Genomic DNA, 27525 nt, shown 5'->3' with positions numbered 1-27525 from the left:
TCAAGTGGGTCTTACAAAGGAAAATACTGCCAGTATATAACATTTTTGTTTTATTATACTTACGTTTTTGGTAATTAATTATTTTAAACATTTAATAAACTGTATTAAAAAAAAGGCTATACTTTTTTTAGAACCTACTGACATGTTCTAATTACCAGCTGTTGCTAGCTGACTAGCTTCTGTCACTCAGATTCTCATGAAAGAGTTTTTGTTGAGGAAAAATATAAAACATGTAATAAACTGTTAAAAAAAAGGGTTTACTTTTTTAGGATTGCACAATTATGGTTAGCTAATTAGCTGCTGACACTTTCTAATTAACAGCTGTTACTAGCTGACTAGCTTCTGTCACTCAGATTAGTGGCAGCTACAAATGACTGATCCATTGCTGCTATTGACTTATTAGCAGCTTCCACAACTAATTAGCAGCTGCCACTGACTGAAATGCTGCTGCCACTTGCTGAATAACAACTGCTACTAACTAACTAGCAACTGCAATTGGATGAGCAGCAGTTGCCACTGTCTAGCTGCTAATACTGCAACAGCCTCTGGCTTACTACTTGCTGCTACTTGGTAACTAGCAGCTGCCTCTTGCTGACAATCTTCCATTTGCTGACTAGCAGCTGCCAGTGACTGAATATCAGCTGCCACTGGCTTACTAGCAGTTGTCAGTGACTTGTGAGTGGCACTTGGAAGTCAGTGGTAAATAATCAGTGGCAGCTGCTACTGGCTAACTGGCCACGGCAACTGACTGCTGCCTCCTGCTGCCAACTACCAGTTAGAGACTGAGCCTTAAATCGTGTTTCCGAAAAACTCAACATCCAATTTATTTCAGTGCAATAATAAAAGGTTGTGAGAATTGAAATCATGATTGTTGTGCTCCACAGAATAGGGCCATAGTGGAGGCTGAATTTTTCCATCAAGGCTTTTTGAAATATAAAGTGATGTCTGCTTTGTGGCTGCCCATCTGCTGCAAACATGTAAACGTGTTGATATCCTGTATTTTGTCTTCTTTTTTTCTCAGGGACCTGCTCTTTAATCAGATCTACTCCAGGCTGGTGGAGAACTCTGTGGCGAAGGGTGTGTTTCTGGAGAGTTTAGAGCCGTATATTCTGAGCGAGCGGATTGGCTGCCTGACTGCCCCAGTCATGAGAGATCTGCTCAGTTACTTCCAGGAGAATGGCATGATGGAGAGTGTGGAGGGCTGCCTGGTGCACATGGACATTACCAATCTGGATATACAGCAGGTATGTGTGTGTGCGTGTGTGTGTTTTCTTTGTATAAAACAGGAAATGCAATATGTGTGTACAAGTGATTGGAGCTGTAGATTAGATTGTGTATTGTCACTTTATGCACTAATAGTCAAATCTCTACAGGGACTTGTATATGACATTTTTCCACATTTGTCATGAAACAGAGGTTAAGGTGTTGAGGGAAAAAAAATATAAAACATTTAATAAACTGTAAAAAAAAAAAAAATCTATAATTTTTACACTGGTCACATTTTGTATTTTCATTGGTCAATATTTTTGACCAGTGTTGGCTTGTGAAGTCATTGGAATAATTATTAAGGCTCAAGCTTGAGTGGAGAGAGAGTTGGATTTACTGGACGGCATCTATCAGATGTTAACAGGTCACCATTTATATATATCTGGCTAACTTGTGTCACTGTGAATGTATTTGTGTGTGTGTGTGTGTGTGTGTGTGTGTGAATGAATATAATCAAATAATCAGCACCTGTAGCTCATTATCTGTTGTTACTTGTGAATCCAAAACAGCAAATCAGAGCAGACAATAGCACAGTGACAGCAGCAGCAATTTCCATTTTGTTTCCCACTTAGAGAGAGGGAGGACTGCAAAGGGCCCCGATGACATTCAGAGATCTGATGTTCAAACAGCACTTTAAAGAGGCGAATCATCATGAAAAATGGTCTTTTTCTTGTTGTAGTATATAAAGTAAATGTAACATTCAGTCTCCGGTTTTTCATTTCAGTTCATTAAACTGACACTTCCATCACAGGCATAGAACAACAAAGCAGTCTAACATTTCCACTGCACACATAAGACTTTATACGTGACGCTCTGTTGCTGGTTCCTTTTTACTTGGAAAAAAGATTGTCCCAACTGCCTCACGAGCCTGCCACTTCCGGGAAGAAGTGTTCCCACTTTTTTTTATCCATTCATCCATCCATTATCTGTCACCCTTATCCAGTTCAGGGTCACGGTGGGTCCAGAAACTACCTGGAATCATTGGGCTCAAGGCGGGAACACACCCTGGAGGATGCGCCAGTCCTTCACAGGGCAACACACGCTCACACATTCACTCACACACTCACACCTACGGATACTTTTGAGTCACCTATCCACCTACCAACGTGTGTTTTTGGACCGTGGGAGGAAACCGGAGCACCCGGAGGAAACCCACACGGACACGAGGAGAACACATCACACTCCTCACAGACGGTCACCCGGAGGAAACCCACGTAGACACAGGGAAAACACAACAACTCCTCACTTTTTTCCCTAGAGACATAGCCATATCTTTGTAAGCCCTTTCAGACTTGATAGATTTCTTGATATATACTGTCTTTAATACCATTCTTTTTTTTTTTCTTTCTTTCTCCTCCATACTGGAATTTCTCATAATCACAGGGTAGTGTGCTGCTTATTAAGGCTGCCTCTCATTGCTGGTAGTCATCAAGCCTGTGCATGATCCCAGTTATTAGCTGAATTTGGTTATTTGTTTGATTTTTGTAACTTATGCACTAATATATTTATAGAATTATTGTGTGTATATATATATATATATATATATATATATATATATATTTTTTTTTTTTTTTTTTTTGGTGTTTACATTCTCAAGTCTTAGTCAGAAAATCTGAGACAATTTAGTGCCTATAGAATCTATACAATACTTTAGTGACCGCCCTGCATGTCATTGTGTGTTGTGAGCAGGTGGTGCAGATGTGTTGGGAAAACCAGCTTTACGATGCCATGATCTACGTCTTTAACAGCGGCATGAATGACTACATCAGCCCCATGGAGGTAGCACACACAGAACAGCTGAAAAAAGGGATTATCTCATATATCATGTAATCTACATCATCATTTAACCACTGAATGTTAAATGTACAACTCTCTGATATTTCTCTAATTTAATCGTTAAGATGTAAATTGGGTCATTTGACCTTAAATGTTCTTCAAATCAATTTATGGTGAAAAAATACGTCAGATGTTTTAGACATGCGCTAAACAAGACATGTTCTTGATCTGTACCAGTTTTTACCCTACGCCACACATTGTGTAATGTGTGTTTCCTTACTATTGAGACACTTTGTATATTGTATTGCATTTTCAACACAACATAAACCTCAGAAGGCCAGGTTCACTGGAGATTTTGGATAATAATTAACATATTTAATATGTACTTTATAATATTTGTGTTGAAAACTTTTTGACCTCTGGTTTGTATTGTCTCTGCTGTAAAGAGTCTGATTCTCTTTGGTGGATCATTTAACATCAAATCTCCTTGAAAGGCTTTGTTTACATCTCAGCCATTGAGCATTGCAGATATTGCCAAAAATGAAAAGAGGTTTCCCCTTTAAATGTGTGATTGTGTGTGTGTGTGTGTTGGTAGGTAGTGTGCATGTGTGGTGAATCTGCTATTAGCCCCTGAGGAAGATGAAAGCGCTGTGGTTGCTTGAGATCCTCTGAACCTCTAGATGAAAGAGAATTGATATAGGAGAGTAATTTGTTTCCAGGCCAAAATGTCCCCCCACACACACACAGATGTCTCCCTGCAACAACTTTGATGCAGGCGAGGTAGTGGTTTGGTGTGCCCAGTGTTTAAGATGTATTCCTGAGTGGTTTGTTACAGAATTGTTTGTAGCGTCATAGATATAGATGTGTGTCTGTGTGTGTATTGGGTCTGGTTTGAGGTATTTGTCTTTCATTCTGTTTATTTGTTTTCTTTCAGAAACTCTTTCAGGTGATAGGTCCTCCACTGCGTGAAGGAAAGCCTCTCACAGGTAGAACTGGACTACTATATATATATCCCATGATTCTCTGCACTAGTTTCGGTTAGAACAGATAGAATTTAATACAAACATTCAGCTGACTCTCCTGCTCAGCACTGAAAGAATGACCAACAAAACTGAGACAAAATGAGGTTTTGTGGTGGTCTCCTTAGTTTGTTTTCAGTCAACTGCCAGCGTTCAGTGGTCAAATGTTTGTTGTCATATTATTTCCATTCACAGATGAACAGGTTGTCATGGGGAATAAGCTGCTTGTCTACATTAGGTAAGCTGCGATATGCAAACCCAGACAAATACATGCCAATAAAAATACAACTTTCAACGACGTGATTGAAGTATACTGTTATTTAACATATTTCTTAGACATACAGTGGAACCTCTACCTACGAACTTGATTCGTTCCGTGACCCGGTTCGTAAGTGGAAAAGAGTCAATTTTCCCCATTTAAAATAATGGAAAAGCAATTAATGTGTTCCAGTCCACCCTGAAAGTCACCCTTTTTGCACTGATATATGTTTACAACACTCTCAAATTAGTAAAAAAAAAAATACATGTAGCGTTACTAAAAATAAAAAAGAAATACAGTGGTAACAGTAATAAAAAAGTTTTAAGTGGTTGCACATCGCTACCTTGAAGACGTGACGACTGGCTGGAGGAGTAACACAGGCACTGGCTGTATGACGGAAGGTGGGGGTGGATGGAATAACGGAGAGCAGGTGGGTGAATGTGGGGAGACAAAGCGTAGATACGGCTTAACTTGGCACGAATTTCGATGTCTGCTATTTACACCAATGCTAAATTGCTAAAGCTACAATTTGCTTATCTTAAAAGCTCACTCAAGTCTGAGTGCGCTGGGAGACTCTCCGATTGGGGTCAGTGGCCATTTCCAGCCGCCGGCGTAGGCTCTGGTTCGTTTCTAGAGTCATGGTTCATTGGTGGAGGCAAAAAATATTCGAATGCCCGGTTCGTATCTTGGAAAGTTTGTTAGTAGAGGTTCCACTGTATATCTGTACTTTATAGATAGTGGATGTAACGTGTATCATTTTAGAGATGGGTGTTCAGTTGCACAGTTTGAATAAACTCTACAGAAATGAAAAGGGATGCTCTGTAGCAGCTAAAATCTTAATTTCCAGTGCCAAGCATGGGCTAGAGGGCTATGGTGATAATTGCAAAATCATCGTATTTACACTATATTTGTTCTCTCTGTTAGTTGTTGTTTGGCTGGACGAGCCTATCCTTTAGGAGACATTCCAGAAGACCTGGTCCCTCAGGTCAAAAATCAGGTCTGTATTGATTGTTTTCTAGCTTTTATCCATTGTGTATATTCAACATAACACTCATAATTTCATCCATCACACGTGAAGTACAGCCCTGGAACACAGCATGATCAAAGCCTGTTCTCAGCCAGAGAAAACGCAAGTTACAACCCATCTCTCAGATATCAGTGTATATGTGTGTGTTATTGCAGTAGTTAATGTGAACAGAGCTTCAATAAGCAAAGTTTGTGTTGCGTGGCTGAAGAACACTAGAGGATCAACACTGCTGATATGAGAGGTGTGTGTGTGTGTTCGTTTGATATACGCTCCACTTGCTCTTGGTGGGTGGATGAGGGGAGGGATTTCCTCTGTGCTATATCTCCTCAGATGCCTCTTAAACAGAATCAGTCTGAAGCCCAGAAAACTTCAGAAGACCCCAAAACAGACAAGACACACACACGCACAGAGTTTACATTTAAAATGTAGTGAGTGAGTGAGAAGCAGAACTTGGAGACACGGAATACTCAAGGGAATACACTGGGACTTTGGCTATGTGTCTGTTCAGACTATGGGAATACATTTGGAAAAGTATTTCATGAACATACCATGGAGATTCAGCGGGAGTTCTTTAGGAATAGTGTTGACGCTGTAAGGAGTTTGTGGGAATACTCGGATACTCTCTGGGAGTTTAAATCTATGGAAATGTTGTGGGTAAATTGTGGGAATTCTGCCTAGGGGCATCCCAATAGATGCCATCATTTTCACAGAATATATGGTAAAAACAGGCCCAAAATAGAAATGGTTAGCCTGCTTTTAGTGGTTGATTAACCGTTTTAAACAGCAAATGGAGAGGGCAGGCCTAAGCTGGAGCAATAAAAATTATCCACACATTCATCTCCTGTTTGGGGTCATTTCTGTACATTTAAGTACATTAATGGCTGGAGAAGTGTAGCCGATCAAACTGAGCGTGTGCCAACACTGCTCAACATGAATATCAAATAACCGTGTTAATACTTCAGGTTTATGTCGACCCATTTGTAACGTGTCAGTTCCTGGAGCAAGAAAAACACGCGCCACAGCAGGTAGTTCTTCTCACAGTGCTGAAACGGGAGAAAATAACTCGCTCCATAGTGAAGTTTATAGCTGTGGATTTGTGGCCCTACTTTGCTGTAGAGAAACCTGAATTCCACTCTCTGTGAGTGATTCAGTCCTGTTTTAAACGCCTCGCTTTGCCTTCATTTCACACACAAGGTAATAGCCACACACTTAAACGTTAACTATACATTCTTCTATTCAGAGCAGTTAGCACAGGGATATTTAGGATGTCACAGGTTATAACCAAGTTCTCTGGACGTGGGTGTGTGTATGTGTGTCTCTCTCACTACCACACAGACAAACACACACAGACACACTTCCTGCTCCTGGCTCTAATCCTCACTAGCTTCATCAGAGGCCTCATTAGCAGCCTTTGTGTCTCTGAATAGCAGATAACACACTCTCACCTGCCTCTCTCTTCCTAAATACCACACACACACACACACACACACACACACAGCTGCTAGACCAGGGCTCTACCTGGTCTCCGTGGCAACCACTCATGCATTTCATAGCAGAGGGGGTTGAATTCATTGTGTGAAGCATTTAAACCCCCCACTTTATGAACTGTATGAAGGTCTGGAATTACAAATGTACCAAGCACTCAGTCTGTTTTCTCTCTCTCTCCCTGTCTCTGTCTCGTAGGTGTTTGAGTTCCTGATTCGCTTGCACTCAGTCGAGGCCAGTCAGGAGGAGGAAGTGTATCCATACATCCGGACATTGCTGCACTTTGACACACGGGAATTCCTCAACGTCCTGGCATTGGTGGGCATCAGTCCCACAGTTCATTAATCCATCAAACAATTAATCTTCATTTACATATTCATTTTTCACTTTTTGAAAAGCAGTGTGAAAGTGGGTAAGGAAAGTATGCAGAACAACATATGGACTGCAGTCTGTAATTGTAAAACTACAGAGTGCTTCTGTATGGTCAGTGGAGCGGAGAGAATGGACAGCGAGAGTAAAAACAGGGTGGTCATTATAATGTTACGGCTGGTCCTTTTAGAGGCTTGTTCAAAGTGATATATGTATATCTTTGGTCATTTTTCAGACGTTTGAAGACTTTAAGAATGACAAGCAAGCCCTGGAGTACCAGCAAAGGATTGTGGATATATTACTGAAGGTGAAGATGTTCTCTACTTTTATACTTTTTCATGTCACTGCAGGCTATAGAGCTTCTATCTCTATCTCTATCTCTCTCTCTCTCTCTCTCTCTCTCTCTCTCTCTCTCTCTCTCTCTCTCGCTGTCTTCATCTGGATGGTAATCAGCTAAATGCAATCACTTCATCAGTGAAGTAGCTCATTGAGTCCGACTCAGCACCTGTTCAAAAAGCCTCCAGGCTTCATCAGACTCCGTTATTATGGCTCAGCCCTCATCACAGTCACTTAGCATTATTCAACCAGTCTTCTCCGTCCTTCTCTCTCTCCACCTCTTCCTCTCTAACTCATTACCTATAAACTGTAAGCTCCTATGGATTCTGCTTTTCCTGAATCATGGGTAGTATTTCTATATTCACACATAGAAACGTTGTACCCCATATGAAGGCACAATCATGTGGAACAGTCTAGAATGTGACTTTAACTGTTACAGTACATACAACTGTTTTTTTTTCCCCTCTCCATTGGCCTCTATATTTAGTGACCCTTGATAAATAGATTCCTAATGATTTTTTTAAAACCCAATATTCTCTCCAGTTTTAGACGCTGTCAGTTTCTCCCACTAGCTGAATCTGCCCATTCACACTTAGCTGCCAAGTTGGGAGGGCGAGAGCTCAGCACAGGCTTTCAATATCCACACTGTGTGTACCCACTGAAAGCGACACAGTGATCGGAAGTCATTCATTTTCAGTGAGAGTCTGCGACGTTGGGTGACGTTGAGTGCCGCAAAGTGAGTGAATTCACGAAACAATGAAATCCCACTCCGCTCAACTCTATGCAAATGTGCAGTGGCGTGCGGCGGCGTCTACCAATCAGAAAGCAGGTCTTCGCGTTCCTCAGGATGGCTCCATTCACTTGGGTTCCTACTGAAGATTTGTTCTTTCTCAAAACGAAGGAGAGAGTGATAATTACTGCGTCCGGACTTGTTTAAAGTTCAAGTATACAGTATGTTTTGTTGTTTATTACAACTGAAGGTGTAAATAATCTTAGTAGAGCTACGTTTTTGATAAAGTACATTATGCCCAAATTATAGTTGACATTTTGAGTCAAAGATTATGTTCAGTTACTGTTACATAAACAAAATAAACATAGCTGTATGTTTGTAATTTCAGGGATTTTTTTTTTTAATTATAAAATGAGGTTACGACAAAAGATAAACAGTCTAGCCATGGTTGTGATTTTGTGAATAAATCAAGCCTATGCTCTTACACTGGTTGCTGCACTTGCCGGCTTGTGTGTTCCTGGACACGCCCACCAGTGACACATCCCCTGCCACATGGACAACGCACAGTTAGAAAACTCAACACGCTAAGAGGAGGATGCTAACTGCACAGTTCAGTAATCTACGTAGCCTGACATATGCTTCCTCAGAAATATAACCATGCGTCGTGATGACACAGGGCACTGTGATCGTTTTCAGCTGTTGGGTGAACATTGATCAAGTTGAAGAGAGAGAAACGATGAAGGCCAGAAATATGAGCTCCTCTTCTTCACACTTTAGATCTGCAGACAGCAGCAAATTCACAGCAAGAGCTTTCCTCAGACATTGGTTTTAACGTCAGGGAACAAACAAAAAGGTGGAACAACTTGAGGGAAATATACAGATGCCTCCAAAACCTGCATAGAGCAGAGACCCAAGCAGGAAAAAAGCATTGCTGCCGCTTTGTTAGTTCCTTTCCTGGCACCTCATGTAAAGCACACTTTGTTCCTAATCCTTACATACTGCACTTCACCGATTATAAAACTAATGCTACTACACCAATACATAGTGTACTACATAGTGTTGAGGTGCAGATATGTGGTTCAGCCCCAGCATTTAGTATAAACTCTCACAACAGCATATGGCACTTGGTCAGGACGGTAAGCTCTAGTCCAGACTTAGCATGGTGTACAATTGTTTAAAAATGTGTTCAGTTATTTGCAGTAATTTTGATCATTAATACTGAGCTTCAGAGTTTATATTTGAATTTTAGTAACAATTTTAATTAATTTATATAAATTGTTTTGGCATCACAGTGGCACAGTGGCGCAGCAGGTAGGTGTCGCAGTCACACAGCTCCAGGGACCTGGAGGTTGTGGGTTCGATTCCCGCTCCAGGTGACTGTCTGTGAGGAGTTGGTGTGTTCTCCCTGTGTCTGCGTGGGTTTCCTCCGGGTGACTGTCTGTGAGGAGTTGGTGGGTTTCCTCCGGGTGCTCCGGTTTCCTCCCACAGTCCAAAAACACACGTTGGTAGGTGGATTGGCGACTCAAAAGTGTCTGTAGGTGTGAGTGTGTGTTGCCCTGTGAAGGACTGGCGCCCCCTCCAGGGTGTATTCCTGCCTTGCGCCCAATGATTCCAGGTAGGCTCTGGACCCACCACGACCCTGAACTGGATAAGGGTTACAGATAATGAATGAATGAATGAAATTGTTTTTAAAAAATACATTTTATTTGATTTATTTTATTTCCTTAAATATTTTTTGATTGAGAAAGTATATGATTTTCTTTACAGCATCAACATCATTGTTATTATTTTTGGTGAATTTAAGTAAATAATAAAATGTGCCCTGTGCAAAAAATAAGACAAATGTCATATTTTTTTTATGCTTTATGTTTATAACCTCAATCTGTTAACAGAAGTAATGCACGGCATAGTTTTCCACAGAGGTGTCTGTTGGGCTGTAGCTGTGAACAGTGGTGAATGTTAGTGTTTATAGTATGCAGCTTTTTTTGAAAGAGTGTTTGTGTGTGTTCCTCAGGTGATGGTGGATAATTCCGACTTCACCCCGTCTCAGGTGGGCTGCCTCTTCACATTCCTCGCCCGGCAGCTGGCCAAACCTGACAACACCCTCTTTGTCAATAGGAAATTGTTTGATCAGGTGATGGTTTTTCTATACATCATTCTTCTTCTTTCCCTTTCTCTCTCACACACTACACCCCACCCCCCTACATCCACCCCTCTCTGTTTTCCCCTCCTTTTATCCTCACCTCACCCCTCTGTCTCGAGGCTGATCGTGATACGATGAGGCTTTTTAACTGAAACAGTGTGAGGCTGCTGTGGAAGGCGTTAATGTGCTGACAACGTGAAGACAATTAGCAGCTCCTGTAAAAATAACTCTGTTGAATTAAAGGTGTTAGGCAGCCCTCGGAGCTGAGAGGTGTTTCAGACGTGCTCTGCCTCCAGCTGAAAGCAGTCGTAAACCTTTGGACGCTGTTTCCAGTGTGTTGTTGTGTTGGTGGTGTTGTTATTTGTGGTGTGTAATTGCCCTGGCACAGTTTTGACAAGTTTAATGTCCCTTTTACCAGCGGTCACTTCAGCCCTGTGATGGTAACATTTGCTGAACGTTTGCAGGTTTTGGAGTTCCTGTGCAGTCCAGATGATGATTGCAGACACACAGAAAGACAGCAGGTAAAACCGGTCCATCGTTTCAGCTTGTAAACCAGCTCAATTATATGCCAGATCTACTTTGCTTCAAAACTGATGTGCAGCTAAAATGGTAGCAGGTGATTTTTCTAATGCTGGTGTTGGATCTTCTAGGTGCTGTTGGAGTTACTTCAGGTGGGAGGCGTGGTCCAGTTTGATGAGGGGCGGCTCCTTGCCTTGGCAGAGAAGGCGGAGTTGTAAGTGTTAGAACCAATCAGAAAAGGGTTTAGCAAATAAATCATGCAGCTCAGATAAAGCTATAAAATCTTTTTAATTTCTTTTTTTGAAGAAACATCTACATACTGATGTAGACTGTACGTCCAAAAGTTCAGAAACACCTGCTCATCCAAACTTCCGAATTTGCACCACAAATGCCACTGAAACCCACTTCAAAAATACTAAACAGACCTGAATCACTCCACTGTTCCACAGTCCAGTGATGGGCGTGGCTTTATACACTTCTATGACACTTGGTGTTAGACATGGTGACTAGTTTGGATTCAAAACCTTCCATCATGTTGACAGTTCTTTTTGATTGAGATGGCAACAATGGAGGAACATTTTAAATAACCTACTTCACTCATACTTGGCATCACGGTGATTGTGGGTTCGATTCCCGCTCCGAGTGACTGTCTGTGAGGAATTTGGTGTGTTCTCCCTGTGTCTGCGTGGGTTTCCTCTGGGTGCTCCGGTTTCCTCCCACAATCCAAAAATACATGGCAGTAGGTAGATTGGTGACTCAAAAGTGTCCGTGTGTGAGTGTGTTGCCCTGTGAAGGACTGGCGCACCCTCCAGGGTGTGTTCCTGCCTTGCGCCCAGTGATTGTGAGGAGGATCCAGACCCACCTCGACCCTGAACTGGATAAGTGTTACAGACATTCATTCATTTATTCATTATCTGTAACCCTTATCCAGTTCAGGGTCGTGGTGGGTCCAGAGCCTACCTGGAATCTTTGGGCGCAAGGCGGGAATACACCTGGCGGGGGCACCAGTCCTTCACAGGGCAACACACACACACACACTCACACCTACAGACACTTTGGAGTCGCCAATCCACCTACCAATGTGTGTTTTTGGACTGTGGGAGGAAACCGGAGCACCCGGAGGAAACCCACGCAGATAATAGATCGGGGAGAACACACCAAACTCCTCACAGACAGTCACCCGGAACAGGACTCGAACCCACAACCTCCAGGTCCCTGGAGCTGTGTGACTGCGACACCACCTGCTGCACCACCGTGGTTTTTGATATGTTTGGAATCAGTAATCACATGTATTTTTAACACTGTATCTACTCACTTCCCGCACCTGCCTTGTGGGTCCACCTTGTAGATGTAAAGTCAGACAGTAGCTCATCTATTGTTTGTCCTCTAGACCTGTTCTTCATCAGTGGTGACAGAGCATTGCTCACAGGACACTGTTGTGCTGTGCTTGTCATCTCTGTACAATGATATAAAACATATATCTGCTGGTGTAACTGTTAAAACAAAGGATTGCATCATTTACATGGGTACTAAATGTGGTCCGGCTCATATCAGAATTTGTTTTGTTTGTTTTGTTCCAATCACAATGGGTCTTTGGCATGTTATTCATAATTTACTTGAAAGCTGTTAAAATATGTGTATGATATATTTTTTTTAACTGCACATTAATGCAAGGTGTAAACCAGCTCAGAGTTATTCTTTCAGGACACAGAAGTAATTACTGCACTTCAGTTGCCTTCAGTGAACTTCATTTAACATGTGCTGCATAATTACAGGGCAGTGGAGGGACAGAGAGAGTTCAACTTTATTGATTTTTCTGAAGGTGTTAAGGACATGCTGGAGACTGGAAGTTTTCTTCTCAATCTGTCTTTGTTCATCTCTTCTCCTCTCTATTATTCTCTCTCTCTCTCTCTCTCTCTCTCTCTCTCTCTCTCTCCATCTCTCAGTTATCAGATATGTGAGTTTATGTATGAACAGAAACATCTCTATGATCAAATCATTGACTGCTACCTGAAGGACCCTTTAAGAAAGGTAAGACCCACTCCATCTTTCACTCCTTCTTTTAAACCCTTATCCAATGTCTCCAGAAAGCTCACTTTTAATATATGAATGTGCTGTCTGCTGTGGCACCAGGAGGAGGTTTATAATTACATCCATAACATCCTGTCCATGCCTGGCTACAGCCCGGAGGAGAAGCAGACGGCATGGAACAAATCCCTGCAGCATGTTAAGGTCAGTCACTTTCAAAGTAGGAGCTCCACCTTCAAATACACACACACACACACACACACACACAGAGAGAGAGAGAGATACAGGACGGGCCATTTATATGGATACACCTTAATAAAATGGGAATGGTTGGTGATATTAACTTCCTGTTTGTGGCACATTAGTATATGGGAGTGGCGAAAACTTTCCAAGATGGGTGGTGACCGTGGTGGCCATTTTGAAGTTGGCCATTTTGGATCCAACATTTGTTTTTTCAATGAGAAGAGGGTCATGTGACACATCAAACTAATTGGGAATTTCACAAGAAAAACAACGGTTTTAACATAACTTTATTCTTTCATGAGTTATTTACAAGTTTTTGACCACTTATAAAATGTGTTCAAAGTGCTGCCCATTGTGTTGGATTGTCAATGCAACCTTCTTCTCCCACTCTTCACACACTGATAGCAACACCGCAGGAGAAATGCTAGCACAGGCTTCCAGTATCCGTAGTTTCAGGTGCTGCACATGACTGAAAGGCTCAGAGGCCATTGTTCTGTCCTGATTTGTTGCTGTTTCTCTCTCAGGAGCTGGTTAGAATTAACCCGGCTAAAGCAGCCGAGCTGGTGGCTGGACACTTCTCCAGTGAAGTGGAGCCCATTATCACTGCACTGCAGGTCAGTCTGTTTGTATGCCTGTATTTTTTGCTTGTCTGTCCATCTGTCTGTCTCTCTCTGACCCAGAGAAATCTGATTAACAATCTCCAACAACAAAAATGATTCCTAGAGAGCTGCACACCAGTTCTTCACACACTAGTCTCACCAAGGTGTAGTTGGAAAGTAGCACCTCATCACTGGTTTATATGACCACATGACACTTTATCATTGCTGATACCTTCAGAGAGTCTTTGCCTTTTTAACTCATTAAACCTTCCTTCAGAGTATCCACATTTGCCACAGATCAGCATGTGCAGTTGGAGCTTACTGTCTGCTGGCATGATTCCTATTATTAAATAAGCTGTTATATTTGGCTGCATGGTAATGGTTTCTGAGCATGTGTGTGAACACACAGAAAATGCAATTCAGATCAATACAGAAATGCTTATTATTGATTTGTAAATAGGAGTAACAATAAAAGTGTGAAGCTTATAAATATTTGTGCTTCCTTGTTTGGAACGGTACCTTGGGGAACAAACAAAAGAGTAATAGATGATTTAATAAATAAATAAATAAATAAATAAATAAATGTACCCTTTCTGACACACACACACAGTCACGTTTCTCTATCAGTTGTCTAGTGAATGTACACAGACCTAAATGAAGATTAATAGCTGTATAAATGTAGATGACAAAGCAGAATAACCCGGATCTTCACTTAAGTACACTCTGTGATTGTGTGTATCAGTGTTTGTGGAAGAAAGTGAAATAGTCAGCTCCCCTATATTCTCAGTTATGGTTTTCAAATTGTTTTTTGTGTGGCTTGAAGGGGAACGAAGGAGGATTGTGTTTCTTTGGGTTCACTTTCCTGTTTTCTTTGTAGAAACCAAATGCTTCTGGCAGTGATAGGAAAATATAAACAGCTAACATTTAGTTTCATCTCCATGACAACAAACAGAATTTATAATGCACTTTTCAGCTTTTGATTATAAATAAATAATAATAAAAAAAGAGCTATAAAGATTTTCTTTCTAGTTACTCAGATGCAGGCAAACGGAAAGGCGTAGTATTTTGCCTTTCCATATTACCATAGTAACTCAAATACAGTCAGTCAAATATACCTTAGGGTCTATGCAACAGACAGGTATGTTTTGTAGCTACATACATACAACAAACCACTGCACTATTCCCTGTTAGCTGCATTAGCCTTGTAGCTCCAGCTTATAAAGGAACGAACTTCAGACTCCAGGTTTCAGTCTCCACTGATGGACAATATTTGGGAAAATTTGGAACTGTGTGAGTGTTTTTCATTGAGTTTAAAGGGGACATATTCCACACTTTTTGCTTAAGTGAACACAGGTCTGGGGTATTAATGAAATGTTTGTGACAAGATTTTGATCAAAATACCACAAGGATAAAACCCCACAGCAGTGTTCTGCCCCTGTCTAAACAGCTCTGTTCAATGCTTGTTGCTTTTAAATGAGAAAGAGCCACAGCTCTGTTCATTGTCAGATCCCTGGAGTGACAAGCAGAAGCTCTGGATTATATCTGTTTTTACTCAGTTCTCTCTTTGCACTTTCAAATGCGATGGTCAGATGCTGTGATTGGGAGTCACTCAGACGGGACAAGTCTATAATCTCAGCACTCTATGTAAGAAGCACCACAAAATCAGAATTACTGATTAAATACCATGTTTTCTGAATAGGACAGATCACAATAAACTGAGTGGGTGGTCTTGTTTCACAGTATGTGGGTTAGTAGGAGCTCCAGAGCCTGAAAGTAATGTACACTAATGCACTCTACAAGTGATTTGTTTCAGTATTTCACCTTTAAGGTTTGATGTATGTAGAGAAATAGCAGTTTGGAACTACAGTAATACGTTTGAAGAAATGCCCCTATAAAAGTAGTAATATGCAGGCGTATGTTTGTGAGAGAGAGTGTGAGTGTGTCAGCAAACGGATTAGGGCCCTATCTGCACTGCTGTGTGTAATTGGGTTTACGTTATCGTCTGGATGCTGGCTGAGAGGTGCTAATTGAAAAGTCTGATAGTGACAGCATGTGTGTGCCGTGGCCAGGAGGAGACGAAACGAAGAAATAAACAGTTCATTTATTCACACAAACACACACCACTTACGATTGCTGTGTGAATTTCCATAGCATTAACACTGCTTCTGGCAGAATGTAGAGACTAGCCTCTTGGCACCATTTCAGTGTTTTGGGGAAAATTACAATTAAAGATGAGGATGAAGATAGTGATGGAAATGCATGTGGATATTCTGAAATATTATTGCTATTTATCGTATCTTTTTAAGAATTGGAAAACTTAAAAACATAGCAGTATGTTTGTGTATAACTGTGTATACTTTGGTGCTGAAAATTGTATAATTAATCAAATAAGTTTGACAGGAATTTACTTTTAATCTTTCACTTATTGTCAGTTTTCTGATTTCAAAAAAGAATTGCCCATCCTGAGGTTGGGGCTAGTTCAACTTGCTTTTGTTTTTTAACAACATACTTGACATTTCCTTTTATTCACTTTCACATTCTCTAAACACCCCTCTTTACATCCCACTCTGTTCTGATCTAATCTAATATAAATCTAGCTAACTGTCTTTTGTTGATCAAAGTTTCTAAGAAAACTCAGTGTCATCACTTTTATATTTTTTAATCAAGACCCCTTAAATGCTTTATAGAAAAAAGTGAGTTGAAACTTTAGACTATATTTACACAATATTAAATGTTCCATAAGAACAGGTTGCATAAACACACTTAGGTTCCAGTACAATAATCACTAAATATAAACACAAAAATGAGTGTCACACTGGCTGAATACGAGAAAGAAGCGCTACCTAGTGAATATTATGTGTCAGTAGCAGCTTCCCATTATAAAGACTTAGTGGACTGGACCCCCAAACTGGGCTTTTTGTAGTTATAAACATTGTGGCAGTTGCAGTAAGTGCTGACAATGGTCAAATGACAGGTTCTTGGCGTTTCTAGTGTTAAAGCAGGACAATCTGCAAAGATGTTTCCAGACATTATTATTTACAAAAAGCAGTAAGGTGGTGATGCTAAGTGATCCTTTGGTGGTTTAGTAGTAGTAGTAATAATAATATTCACCATTTATCATCCTCAAAAAAACATAAAACCCATACGTTTAATGAACTGTCACTTGCACATGAGGTCAGAGACAGAAAAAATTATCTTACACAGGATTAATCATGATGACAAAACAATGCTTATTGTTTTAGTATCTCACACACACTTATGTAAATTAACTGGGCATAAGATGTAAAAAAAATGTGTTGATGGCAGTAATTAACCAAAAACGGTGTTATTGCAGGTATTACTGCCCTAGAAAGCAGTCACTACACTTTACTGATTTCACATGTGTGAGCAGAAATGGCTGCTCTCCACCCCTGACTTACAGAGTTAAGTGTTCATTGCGTAGTCTCTGCATTTCTGAGGGTCTGGCACTAGACAGGGAAGAAGAAAGGGACTAAAGAGCTGGTGGAGGAGCAGGATCTTTAAATGTCTTCTCTCTCACACTCATGTATGACATTTTCTGTGACATTTTAGCTTCCATCTGTATCTGCGTATTGATATTGTCCAGAAGCCCAAGAATGCCATTTTCCAGCCTTTGATTTTTGTATTCTGCTTCTTTTTTTTACAGTTTAATTCTCATCCAAAATGTAGTTAAAGCTGTTTGGTGTCAGAAGCTTCTTTATTTTGCACTGGACCTAAGACGCTAATAACAAGCGATGAAACCTTGTTGGAAAGTGTTCAAGGCACAATCAGTCATTTTCTGCAATTATTTAATTATTTATTTATTTTTACATTATTAAACCCGCATTATATGGTAACACGAGGCCTGGGATGTGCTTAATTAACTCTAGTGACTGCCATCATTAGGAGACCCGCTGTGTGAAACATAATCTGGTGCATTTCAGCAAAACATTTTGATCTGATATGATTTGCACTTTTTCCAAATGAGTGTAAATCCAGGTATTAATTATAAATATTATTTGCTACTTTTTTTGGATGCAGAAATTACTTATTGATCCCTTAACTTTTGGCTGTTAATTTCTATTACTACATGAACTAAACAATCAAATTTCTGATGCCATATATGTGTTGCCAGAACTGAGCCTGAACCCAAAATGGGAACTAACTGTTATATAACTGAGATTAAAAGTAAATGATTTGTGCTTTAACCAAAGCTCATTAATTATGAAATGAAAAATTATGAAAAGTGCTAACGGCAGGAGAAAAAAAATGGAGACATTGGTGATTTAATGTTTTGGAGTGTAATCAGTGGTATTGTGTATCTGATTTTGCTGTGCTTTATACCCGTGTAGGATGATTACTTGGTGTTCCAGTTCCTGAAGAACCTACTGGATCCAAGGTAAGAATAATACCTGAAAATTATTTCAAAGTAATGCAGCTTTTTGTGATTTCTATCTGCTGCATCTGTAGCACACTAGTGATTTCAATTAGACGTTAAATATAATTTAAAAGCGTAAGATGGGTTGTTAGAATGAGAATTTTTAAATCTGTTTTATGAATTAGCCAATTTATATTTTAAATGCTTTGACTAAGAATGGTGGATACGTTTGCTGTTCTAGTATCCATGGTAAAATGATGGATAGCACTCTACTGGTACTGTAGGTGGTGTTGTGGTCATGTTAAAAATATGCCCCTTGACAAAATCTGCATCCTGACTATATTGAAACTCTCCAGCTCTCTCTCATAGTGAAACTCACCTTTACTATTCCTGCCTGTCTATATGACCTGTCTAATTGTGTTACATTTCAACAGCGAGGTGTGGCGTCCTAGACCCACCCCCACTTCTCCAAGCTAGCTTAACAGCCTTATCATACTCATAACCATCAAAAACCATAAATTTACATTGGCCTCCCTGGTGACTAAGGCTGTATCTAACCCCACTGGCACCGTTAATGCGTGCTCACCATCACCAGTTCCGTGTGATCTTTATGTGCTAACACTAACACCTAACAACGCCTCTGCAGTATATTTCTCCAAGTAGTTTGTGCTCTTATAATAATAATAATAATAATAATAATAATAATAATAATAATATATCATACGATTATACATACAATGTCAAGGTCATCATCACATAAGATCAGTAGTAAAACATAGAGTAATTAAATAACACATAAATAGAAACAAATAAAAATGTAAAAACACTTACAACATTAGATGGAATTGGAGTAAGCCAGTTTAAAAAGATGTTTAGGCCGAGTTTTGAATTCTGTAATAGAGTCCAATATGTGGCTATGTGGGGGAAGTGTGTTTCAGAATTTAGGTGCAGAGTAGTCTTTCTTAAAAGAACAAACAAAGCAGTAGACACAAATTCAATACAAAACAAATGATTTTGTCTAATAATGAAGTAGAATTGAATTAGTTCCTGTATAGTAACATTGTAATCAAAAGAGCTGACGTTACTGTGCAAATACAGTTCACTTTTACTACTTGAGACTGAGGCGGTCCAATCTTGGTTTCTCTAATTGCTGAGCATTTGACATTTTTATTATCCTTTGTTTTCAAGGGGTTTTCCATTGTTCAAACAAATCTGGAATGCGTTGAACACTCCAAATTTTGGTCTTGGAAATGGCCAAGCTTCTGCTTTTTGCAGCCAAAGTAATCCCAATCATATCAGGTCTGTCCCAAAACCCAGTGAGCTCACTACATAAGTAACTGATTAAGAAGGCAGCATTCTAACTGACATATATCCTTATAAGGAAGATTATCGAGATGCTCTAGTTGGAGAGCGTTTGCGTCAGGGCTTGTTCCCGCCCATTGCACTTGACCAGTGTTTACTTACCTCAGCTGCTAGAGCCGCCTCACGTTTCAGTGAGATGGATTCTTCTCCTTGTTTTATCACAAATTAAAAATTTTTTTTGCTGTGGAAGAAGAGCGAAATTGATGGTAGTTGTGTTGTGTTGCATCATGGGATTGCCTTAATGGCTGAAGATGCCTTATAATTCAGCCAGATTTAAGGAATCTCATTAGGCAGCATATTTAAGGTATATAAGAATTGGGACAGCCTACGTGTCTGAAATGTTCAAACTATGACTTCAAATACTCACTAAGTAGATAGCTCACTAGGTTTTGGGACACATTCAGTGATGATGAGGGTTGGGCTCTGGGGCAGTTAGTCCATTTTCTGAGAGGAATATCTAATCAGAAATGGGTCATAAAAAATAATAACTTGAACGTAACGTTAAAATAAAATGTGTCTGAATTTTCATAGTTCTAAACAACACGATTATTCAGCCCTGGTTTGTATTAAGATATCCATCCATCCATTATCTGTAACCGCTTATCCAATTTTAGGGTCGCGGGGGGTCCAGAGCCTACCTGGAATCATCGGGCGCAAGGCGGGAATACACCCTGGAGGGGACGCCAGTCCTTCACAGGGCAACACAGACACACACACATTCACTCACACCTACGGACACTTTTGAGTCGCCAATCCACCCGCAACGTGTGTTTTTGGACTGTGGGAGGAAACCGGAGCACCCGGAGGAAACCCACGCAGACACGGGGAGAACACACCAACTCCTCACAGACAGTCACCCGGAGCGGGAATCGAACCCACAACCTCCAGGTCCCTGGAGCTGTGTGACTGCGACACTACCTGCTGCGCCACCGTGCCGCCCTGTATTAAGATACTTAGTTTTTATTATTTATTTATTTATTTATTTATTGATTGTACATCACCTTGATCTTGATTTAGAGCAGCCTAATCTCTTTTTCACACACACACACACACACTTGCTCAGTTTTGGCGGGGTACCTGCTGTAGAGTTCCAAATCAGCTGCTGTTTTTGCTGTGACTGACCTATGGTGGCCCACAGAGGACAGAAAAAGTGGAACAGCTGTGTTTACTAAGTCACTCTGTCTGTATTTCTCTCTCTTCCGCTCTCTGTAGCTCCAGGAATAAAGTGCTCTTTCATTCTGAGCTCAGATTAACTCCCCTGACCCCACAGTGGGACAAAAAACACAACTGATGTACTGAAAGTATGATACTTGAGAATCCTATGCACATGGAGATTTTAAATCTTAGCTGTGGAGAAAAGTTGGTCTCTTCTTCTATTAGCTTTTAAGCTCAGATATAGGCAAATGACCTGTCACTTTATAAACCATAAAAGAATTAAGGTATTAACCTGGGCATATAGTACCACTGTTACGGAAGCAGATGTAATATTTACGTACATACACCTTGAGAGTGTTACACCAGTAATAAAAATGTGTTATAGCTCTGCTTTCCACCATTTGAATACATTTTGTAAGATGTAATTATTGGCTTTTTTTTTTAATAAGATATTAAGTCACAGCTTTGAGATGCTAACTGACTGTATTGTGTTCCTTAGTCTTAAATTTAATTTTGTAATACTATACTGATTATTTCAAGATATTATTATAACATTATGAGAAACTAAGTCATCGTAATGAGATACTCTCTCTATTGTGAGAACTCATTATGAAGTATCCATTGCTCCATAGTAAAGTGGCGGCGTGCTTTACACAACTCCATCTGACACTTGCCATTGTACTTGGTGATGTGATGTGTCTGCAGCTGCTTGGCCATGGATCCCATGCCATTAAACTCCTAGTGCACAGTTTTTGTGCTGAGGTTAATGTCAGCAGAGGTTTGGAACTCTGCAGTTACAGAGTCAGTAGAGCTTTGTGGTGTATGTGCACTGTGCATCTTAGCACTCAGCAACCCCGCTCTGTAAATTTACATGGCCTGCCACTTTGTGGCTGAATTGCTGTGGTTCCTAAACGCCTCCACATGTTTTAATATCACCACTCGCAGTTTTTTGTGGAATATCTAGGGAAGTAGTTCCACAAAATTACTTGTTGAATTGGTGGCATCCTATTACAGCACGTTTAAATTCAGTGAGTTCTTTAGAATATTTACAAATATTTGTAAATGAATGCTTGGTTTTATACACCTATGGTAATGGGACTGAGTATGTGTGTCCCAATACTTTTGTCCATATGGTGTCTTGCTGATTGCAGTTCTGCACAGACTCTAGCATTGTGCACCATATACTGTTTGTTCCATTATTACAGAATGTCTATACTAAGCAGTAGCCTGGTTTAACAATGGGCTTCCTATGGGATGTAATCTAATGAATGCCTATCTCAGCAGTTAGGCCATTTTCAGTTCAAACACTGAGGCCAGGAATTCATATGCACAGAGCTTTTTTTTCCCTGACAAAAGCATTAAATCTGCTTCAGGAAAAAAAAAAAAAAATCAGCCACCCACAATACGTCGCCTTCTTTTTCATAATTATGATGATTTTTCAGTCCTCCATCTCTAGGGACATTTAACACTGGCTGATTGGAGTTTGATTTGAGTGCTTTGAGCAGTGATGAAGAGAAGCTCTCTGCTTGGAGAAAGCCTCTCTGCAGGGTGTGTGTGGGGTGGACAGAGAAAACCTCTCGTGCTCTGTATTTTGAGAATATTAAGAAGTGGTCTGGTCTGGAACACTGGCCACACTGAGCCTGTTGGCTTCATGTTTACTAAGTGGCACTGATTGCTTTCACTTTAAAGGGCTAGTACTGTCTTTTCTTTTTTTTTCTTGGATAATGACAACAATGTGGCTTGAACTACTTACAGTCATAATTCACGTTTTCTTTCCTTTGATCTCTTTAAGACCCAGATATTGGCGCTGTCCACAAAACACTTGGCGTTCATAAAATCAGTTAATAATGGTTTGTCCATTCATAATATGTAAATGACCTCTGTTCTGACTGGCTACTCTGTATCCTACCTTATTCAAAGAAGGTAAAGCACTCTTTAAAATGCTGATGTTGGAGAGGCTAATCTGCTGTAGGCAGAACACATGTAATTATGTAAATTAATTGTTTTTTTTTTGACTTCACAAAACAAAAGGCTTGAGTGTATGGGCTGCTTGGGTAAGTAAGTGAAATTTAGAATTTAAAAAATGTTTGCATTTAATCTCTGTTTCTCTCTCTCTCTCTGTCTTTCTCTTTCTCTCTCTCTTTCTGTTTCTCTCTTTCTCTCTCTTTCTGTTTCGCTTTCTCTCTCTCTCTCTTTCTGTTTCTCTCTTTCTGTTTCTCTTTCTCTCTCTCTCTCTCTCTCTCTCTCTCTCACACTCTCTCTCTTTCTCTTTCTCTCTCTTTCTCTCTCTGTCTCTCTCGCTTTGTCTCTCTTTCTCTCTCTCTCGCTCTCGCTCTCGCTCTCTCTCTCTCTCTCTCTCTCTCACTCACTCACTCTCCTTCTCCCCACTTCCCCACCTCCAGTGAAGGTCACTTGCCCCAGGCTGGTTTGAAGCTGGGTCCAGAGCTCTATGAGCTATTGGTGGGCTTGCTGTGCCGTTTTAATCCCCGCCAGGTCACAGCCTTCCTCCAGACCTCCCAGCACTACCGCCTGGAGGAAAGCATCCAAGTAAGAGCACTAATCAACCTCGCTCTCTCGCGCACACTCTCTCTTTCTCAAACTGAGTAAAACTATGTTCCATCATCTAGTATAAAACTTGCCTAGAAAAGTTAAGTCTCTAAGTGGGGATTAAACTCAGTATTATCTCTCATTTCCGAACAAACACTGTATGAGCTGGTGTCTACTGACTTCTGGACATCCAGGCGGACACATTCAAGGTTTTCACAGTGTAAATTATAGAAGGATTCTTCTGATATTGTTCCGATTCTAAAATTAAACCCACCTCTCAGGATGTGTCTCTCAGCAGTGCACACTTTCAGCAGAGACTGGAGAAACCTCTCTCCCTCAGCAGGCTTTTAGATCTGCTTCAATAATAGATTGAGTTTGCAAATGGGTGTCCTGCTTAAAGAGACAGTGCAAGAGAGAGAGAGAGAAAGAGGGAGAGACGCACAGACAGACAGATGGAAGAAAAAGGACTAGAGAAAGAATGGAAAGTGAGAGAAAGGGGGAAAAGGATTTAGGGTAAAGAGAAAAAGGATTATTGGAATAAGATGGAGAGAAAGTGGGAGTGAGAAACAAAAGGGAAAGAAAAGCAAAGAAGAAAGAAAGAAAGAAAGAAAGAAAGAAAGAAACTGAGAGCAAATGGAGAGTGATGGAGAGAGAAAGCCCAGGGACAGAGAAAGAAAGCAGAAGACAAGAATGAGAGAAAGTGAAAAAGGATAAAGAGAAATGGAGTAAAGGAAGAGAGAGAGTGAGTTAAAGATTTGGAGAATGCTGCAGACGACTCCAGGGAGGAGAATCAATACAGTTCTACAGCCACTGGCACCTGATAAATATTTAAACACACACACACATGCGCTGCAGAGTAAAGTATAAATGGTTGTTCACTCACTCTGCAGTCTCTTCTAATTCAGTCTCTGCCATTACTCTGATTACTAGTACATCTCTCTCTCTCTCTCTCTCTCTGTCTCAGATCTAAGAAAATCTGATGTGATAATCTTTTGAGAATATTAGATTTTCTACTTGAATACATTTTTAAAAATACATTGTACAATAGCAATGTTTATTGTTCTCTTGTTTTAACCAATACTTTGTTTGATCCGTATAAATGACTTCACCATGTTTTCCGATACCGATATGTTTTCCGATATGTTCTTAATCTAGTTCTCTCCCAACTTGGATTCATGTTTTCACAGATCACCAAAGAGCACCAACTGCATGAGGCTACTGCGTACCTGCTGGAGAAAAAGGGGGACGTCCAAGGAGCTTTCCAAGTCCTGCTACAGGTCAGAGACTGTTTTTCTTCCCCCCCACCACAGTCTAAGATCATCTTAGCAGGTGGATTGGTTGTGTGAAATTACCCACTGGAGTGAGTGCGAGTGAATGGATGAGTGGGTGACACCCTGTGATTGCCCATTTCTACACAGGGCCCAATGACTCCAGGTATAGCCCTTTTCCACTGAAAGGACCATTCAGGTTTATAAGAACCTTGGTGCTTTTCAGCAACACACTTTTACACCAGTCTTGGTGGAATCGAGGATACGTCACAGAATAAGTCATCAACAGATGGCGCTGCACAGAAGTGAGAAGATGGCGGAGCGTATAGACGACCTGTGAGCGTTGGGTGCTGTTATTACAAACGTTACAAAAAAACATGCATCAACTTTGGGCGATTTGTGTGTCCCCATTGCTCCTGTACAACTAGACACGCCCACAGATGTCTACTATTACTACTATTTTTTGGTTCCTGCTGTGAACGAACTTTTCAGGTTCCGGGAACCTATTTTTGTACCACAACTAATGAGAACTAAATTTGGAACCGTTTGGCACATTTCCACCGACATAAACTGGTTCACGAACCAGAAAAGGTCGTTCCCAGCTGGAACCAAAGAAGATTTGGTTTTTCATCGTAAACCATGACATCGTCTGTGGGTGTGTCGAAGTTCAGAAACTCAAATAAGAGCTCAGAGGCTCAAATGCAGCGTTAACGCTCAGTGAAGCTTGACAGGGTCATTTGCAACGTTTCATATAAACGAACAGTAGGAAATAAAACAGGAACACGCCCTGTTTTTGTGTGTTTCTGGTGCCTTTAGGTGCGATACCATGCGTGTTGGTCAGAGTTGTGGTTCTTGGTTAAGTTTCTCTGCTGTTCACAAGCTCAGCAGGAAGCCTCTGAACTCTGCAACATTTACACAGCATTATATCTCACTCTGGTCTGACTCCACGGTAAACAAACAATAAACAATGACCCATTCATGACTCTGACAGTTCATCTGTGACTCGGGCACTGTATTCAGCCACAGCGACGCCCCCCACTGATGACATATCCTTGGTTCCGCTCTAAACGTGCAGAAACGTGAGCTGGTTTCAAGAATCAGGAACGGAACCGGTTCAAGAACCAGAGTTCTTTAGAGACTCGGAACCCTCCACGGTTCCCATCAGGGAGAGGGAGAGAGGAATGAAGAGAGAGAAAAAGGGGAAACAGAGTAAAGTATGTGTGTGTGTTCGTATGTGTTTCAGACTCTGAAGGACAAACTGCACTCGGTCACCCAAGAGCTCTCAGACCCCGCTGGGCGGAAGGCTGAGGAAGAGGAGGCTGAGGAAGAGGAGGCTGAAATGGAAGCTGAAGAACAGACTCCAATGGCCCGAGTGGAAGAAGCCTTGAATGAAATCATCAGCCTGTGCCACAGGAACTCACACGGACTCAACCAGCCGCAGAGAGAGGTCTGCACTTGTTTTTTGCCTGAAATACGTACAAAAAAAAAAAAGAGAGTCCCTCAGAGAGCGGTTTATCTTATGGGGACAGTGTTGATTCAGTATTGATTTTCCTGTAAATATCCCTTTCCTTTTGCAAGGGCTGGGGATGGTTCTTAGATTTAATCACAGGAATATCTCCTGGAAATGCAGAGCATGTAATTAATGGTATATCCAACAGTAACTCAAGTACTACAGGTGGTCCCTAACTTATGCACAGGTCAGTACGTACATATAAATGACCCCCTACTGTCCTGACATTGTAGAAAAACATGTAGGTGTGTGTGTGTGTGTGTTCTTGGAGATACGTTCTGCTTGAGTCTCCTAAGTGGTGCTCATTTATTCATAAGCAGATTATACCAAAGCATAAATAACCCAGTTTTATATTTCCCTTCACTTCTCCACAGGCTCTGTGGTTTCCTCTGCTGGAGGCCATGATGTCTCCACAGAAACTCCTCAAAGGCCCCGACGCCAAGCACACTTCTGAGGGTGAGCGCACACACACACAAGCTGGATATACTTTATCTAGTCATTTAGTGCAGCCCCAGGCTGCTTCTGCTGATTGGGCCTGACATTGTGTATTGTTAAGAACAGCCTAATGAAGAGCTAAAACTCTTTCTATGTAGAAAAGCCAGTGATAACACATTCAATTTGGTTAATAACCACAGCCTGAGGACTGAGAGACGGAAAGTGGATCCGGAGCTGAGAACGATTCACTCACTGCGTGTCTCTCAAACATAACCTGCTACAGCATGCTCTCAGCTGGAGCTCACTTTACATTCCCTCGCCATCACTGACAGACTCCATCTGCTCGTCACAGCTCTTAAAGCCTATTCACAGATGGGAGGGAGAAAAAAAATGCACGTCGAATTTGGAAAACGAACACGTGTACTGGTGTCTTTCACCCCGAATCCGAAGCTGACGGACTGTGACACTGCGTACATTTTCAGTCAGAGCCTGCTTTATTTTCGGCACTGTACGGATGAGTTAATATCAGACTGAGCTCAGTTGTCATGATTACAGACAAAACAAAAGAGCAGTGGGTTCCCTGTAGTACGTTCACTCCCGTTTTTTAATGAGAGGAGAAACGCGCAGAAGCAGAGCCTCAAACTCCCCCACTGACCTACACACATGCCTCCGGAACAGCTTGTTATACCACTTTAGATCTTGAATGAGGTGTGGACTCCCCGTGTTGTTGTCTCCAGTGCAGTGCTTAAAAGTAAAAGAATAAAAATTATCGTTGCTGTTGCTCCTCAAGGAACTAATGTTTCTCTTCCAGTATCTTCCCAGGAGTTCAGAGTGTTTAGAAAAATGAAAAAACTATCTTGGGCTCCCATGTTTTATGAATAGGCTTTTATTCTTGAGGTACAATTTGTCCGCGTTCGTTTGCAGACTTCCGTATCAATAACATCCTTAGAATTCACATCCCGCGTCCACTACCAACAGCAGAAGCAGCATTCAAGCCCAAGCCTGCTTTGCAATTGGCTAATGTGTTCATGATATAAAGAGGTAACACATGTCTGAAGATTATTTGTGTGTCCA

General features: G+C 40.9%; 1 protein-coding gene across 1 annotated transcript in view; it reads left to right on the top strand.

Moving 5' to 3' along the window:
• vps8 (VPS8 subunit of CORVET complex) overlaps positions 1 to 27525 on the top strand; it is a 93628-nt gene that overhangs the window by 31672 nt on the left and 34431 nt on the right. Inside the window, exons 21-38 of the mRNA XM_066661001.1 lie at positions 1022 to 1244; positions 2956 to 3045; positions 3977 to 4028; positions 4257 to 4299; positions 5245 to 5317; positions 7031 to 7150; positions 7437 to 7508; positions 10282 to 10401; positions 10875 to 10931; positions 11061 to 11143; positions 12876 to 12960; positions 13063 to 13161; positions 13725 to 13814; positions 18149 to 18195; positions 23094 to 23238; positions 24426 to 24515; positions 25750 to 25953; positions 26391 to 26472. Coding sequence (XP_066517098.1) covers positions 1022 to 1244; positions 2956 to 3045; positions 3977 to 4028; positions 4257 to 4299; positions 5245 to 5317; positions 7031 to 7150; positions 7437 to 7508; positions 10282 to 10401; positions 10875 to 10931; positions 11061 to 11143; positions 12876 to 12960; positions 13063 to 13161; positions 13725 to 13814; positions 18149 to 18195; positions 23094 to 23238; positions 24426 to 24515; positions 25750 to 25953; positions 26391 to 26472 — 1775 coding nt within the window. The remainder of the gene's footprint in view (positions 1 to 1021; positions 1245 to 2955; positions 3046 to 3976; positions 4029 to 4256; positions 4300 to 5244; positions 5318 to 7030; positions 7151 to 7436; positions 7509 to 10281; positions 10402 to 10874; positions 10932 to 11060; positions 11144 to 12875; positions 12961 to 13062; positions 13162 to 13724; positions 13815 to 18148; positions 18196 to 23093; positions 23239 to 24425; positions 24516 to 25749; positions 25954 to 26390; positions 26473 to 27525) is intronic.

Source organism: Hoplias malabaricus, chromosome 2, assembly GCF_029633855.1.
Source record: "Hoplias malabaricus isolate fHopMal1 chromosome 2, fHopMal1.hap1, whole genome shotgun sequence".
Lineage (NCBI taxonomy): Eukaryota > Metazoa > Chordata > Actinopteri > Characiformes > Erythrinidae > Hoplias > Hoplias malabaricus.
Note: the sequence above shows the minus strand (reverse complement) of the source record. Positions and strands in the feature narration are given on the sequence as shown.